Genomic DNA, 3,158 nt, shown 5'->3' on the forward strand with positions numbered 1-3,158 from the left:
TTTTATCTTAGTGACCTCCTTATAAACGATTATCAAATTGACGCTCCGGAGGGAAAATGTCCGATTGCTTGGTGTAGCTATTCTTCCGATAACCGTGGCATGATAACGATTGGGCGTAATCTGCATTTCTCACCGGTTTTTAATCAGCCGTAGGCAGAAGATCGATCGTCTGAGATTTTTATTCTAGTGACAACAATATTAACAGCTAGGAGCGAGAAAGTTTCATAATGCCTAAAATGTTAATATTAAATGAAAACAGCAATAGTATTTAACAAATAGTTTTATTGTCAATTACACACACGTAGAATTTTTCAATACAAACTTAATGAAAAGGATGTGCTTTGCACAAACTCTTTTCAGATTGATCATTGCCGAAAATCCTGCTTCGCATAAGTATGTTGTTGCAAACGGTAACGAAATCTTAACTGCCTCTCGAGATAATAATGGATATTCGGAGGCTACAGTGAGCCAGAATTTCGAAACTTGTTACTGCATAAAACTGACTTTTAAACTTCTGTGGTATGAAATTTCTCCCAGTTCTTCCAGTTCATTTCCTGTGAGTATGCTATCAGCTATTTCAACATTAAACGGATTTCTGATCCAGTCAAAATTTTCAATATTATCTGGAATATCTTTCGAGAAATATTTGTCAAAATGTTCGGCTAGTGATATCAAATGTCGTTTAACACCTACAATTATCAAATCAACATTAATTGAATCATTGTTGCTGAGATATTCGTCCAGTGTAGGGAACATATCTAAAGTTTTCTTACTTTTGTAGTCCATATATTCAGTTTTTTTCTTGAAGGCTTGTGTTTTGTCATGACTAAATAAAATATATGAATTTCTTCCTTGTAGAGATAAATTCAGTTCATTACGTTTGTTGAATATATCTGCCAGATAAGCAACTTTACAAAGCACAATTTTATCGGCCATTATCGAAGCCAGTTCAGCATCATGAACACACAGAAATATCGACAGTTCTTTTGTAAGTTCAAATAAACGCTGGACTACTTCATCTCGTGATAGCCATCTTGCCTCTGTATAAAATAACAGGCTTGAATGTTCAGCTCCTATCTCACCACAGAGTATAGCAAAGAAACAACTAAACAGTTGTCTGGTTTTAATGAAATTTATCACTTTAATACAAGATGACAAGAATTCGGACAAAGAAATATCCATTTTTTTGGCAACCAGAATTTCTCGATGAATCATGCAAGTGGTACAGTAGTATTAGGTGCTACTTTCTTAACATGCCCCACAACATCTGAGTGAATACCGGTCATTGACGCCGCCCCATCTGTACATATGCCAATACACTGGCTCCATAATTGCACAGAGCAATACACGTTCTTCAGTGCCACTAAATAAGATGTCCGTAATAGCTTATGATTTGATGTTATTGACAAAAGGTTTGTTTGCTTTAAATAATCATTCCTGTTTCCTTCAAAAAAATAGTTTGGTTTTGTGGCAAATTGAGGATGTAGTGTTGTTAAATGTCGCTGTAATTTAGCTGGCTTCAGGGCTTCATTCGACAACAACTTATGACAAAGTAAACACTGTGGTCTGTTAGCATTAGACACACTTTCAATGAATCCAAATCGAATATACTCTGCATAATATTTTCTTAATTTGTTTTTCGGAACAATATCTTCCGTCTCTGTATCAGATTCTGAGATGATTTCATCATGAACTTTCCGTTTCAAAAATTTATCCATGGGTAAAGCTTGCACCATGGAAAAGCAAAATTTGATAAAATATTTTTCTTATAAATAATGCAAGCTTAGTCATTTAGGAACATAAGTAAAAATCAGATATTCAGATATTAAGAAATCCTGACACGCGATCAAGCCCCGTTGTAATCCTGTTCTGTACTACGTAGGAGATTTAATTTTGTGTAAAAAAACTACACAGGAACACAATGTCGAATATATTTCAACACCAATAACAAATAACAACTCTTTACATTTTTATAAATGTTCAAAATTATAGGAAAAAGAAAAATACATTTCATAAAAATGAAAATTTTGGAGTGTAGGATTTGTGCCGATCAAGTACCTTGCTTCCTTTTTAATTGTTACCCTATACGCACTATAAACAATTTTATTAAATCTTCAACTGAAAAAAGGAATTTTGTTGAATTAAAGAGGTTAAACGTATTTCTACCAGTTAGAATAAAATCCCAAAAACAAAACGTTTATTATTTCAAACCGTTTAGACATTTAAAATTTAAAAACTCACACGTCAGTAATTAAGTCAATGCTACAGAACATAACAAGAATAAAGAAAGTAACGAAAAAATATTTAAAATAAAAATGGCATATGGATTAAGTAGCAGAAATAAACTTAAACTATTTATTTAAAGAAAGTTCTTCCGTATGTCGGCCAATAAATAAAATCATTACGAAAGGACAACAGATTTTTCATTTGTTTTAATTATGAAGTTGGTTATAATAAGATGTTATAAATAATAAGTAACAAGTATTTTAATATTACAAATTTTAACTACGGACTTTAAATTAAAAACTATCAATAACCTTATTTAAATTTTTTTTATGTTTCTACAAAAATAAAACATAAAACATGTATCAATCACGACAATAAAAGAAACAAATTTTGTTAAAAATACATATTTTGAATTTTTAGTGCGTCAGTTGCATGGCAATAGATAAGTAATTACCAGAATAAAAACAAAGAAATGTTTAAAATAGATTTAGTTTACCACATTTATTAATTTATTACTAAAAAATTATTAAATTAAAATCATCAGACGAAATTTAAAATTGGCGGTGCTGATGGGGTTCTATTAAAGGAAATAGCTTAAATTTAACTACAAAATTAAAATTTTGGTACATACATTTACAGATTATAAAAAGAAAATTTTCGATTAAAAAGCATATATAAAATCAAATTACCCATAAAAAGTCTTTGCTGTCCGGCCACGGACCTCCTGTCTTGTCCATGCGGACCCTCTGTGGTCCTCGGACCACAGTTTGAAACCCCCTGATTTAGACTACATTTGTACCTTCAGAAGATTGTCAATTAAAACTAATAATAATTTAGCACTTATATCCGTAACGTCTTGCGAACTGGAGGTTGAATGTTCAATTCTTAGTGCGGGCGATACTAAAAATGCAATTATAAATTACTTAAGACTT

The 3,158-nt window shown here is 31.5% G+C and overlaps 1 protein-coding gene across 1 annotated transcript; it reads right to left on the reverse strand.

Annotated features, from left to right (window-relative positions):
- Nucleotides 1-486: 486 nt before the first annotated feature.
- On the reverse strand, nt 487-936 carry LOC145259058 (zinc finger BED domain-containing protein 5-like). Its single transcript, XM_080116685.1, has one exon. The coding sequence runs from the start codon at nt 934-936 to the stop codon at nt 487-489; it is 450 nt and encodes a 149-aa protein (XP_079972811.1).
- Between the last annotated feature and the right edge of the window lie 2,222 nt (nt 937-3,158).

This window comes from Euprymna scolopes, chromosome 34 (genome assembly GCF_053919585.1).
Source record: "Euprymna scolopes isolate OS-2025 chromosome 34, ASM5391958v1, whole genome shotgun sequence".
Taxonomy (NCBI): domain Eukaryota; kingdom Metazoa; phylum Mollusca; class Cephalopoda; order Sepiida; family Sepiolidae; genus Euprymna; species Euprymna scolopes.

Excerpts from the sequence above, each read along its gene's own strand:
- LOC145259058 (XM_080116685.1), bottom strand. The coding sequence starts at position 936 with ATGGCCGATAAAATTGTGCTTTGTAAAGTTGCTTATCTGGCAGATATA.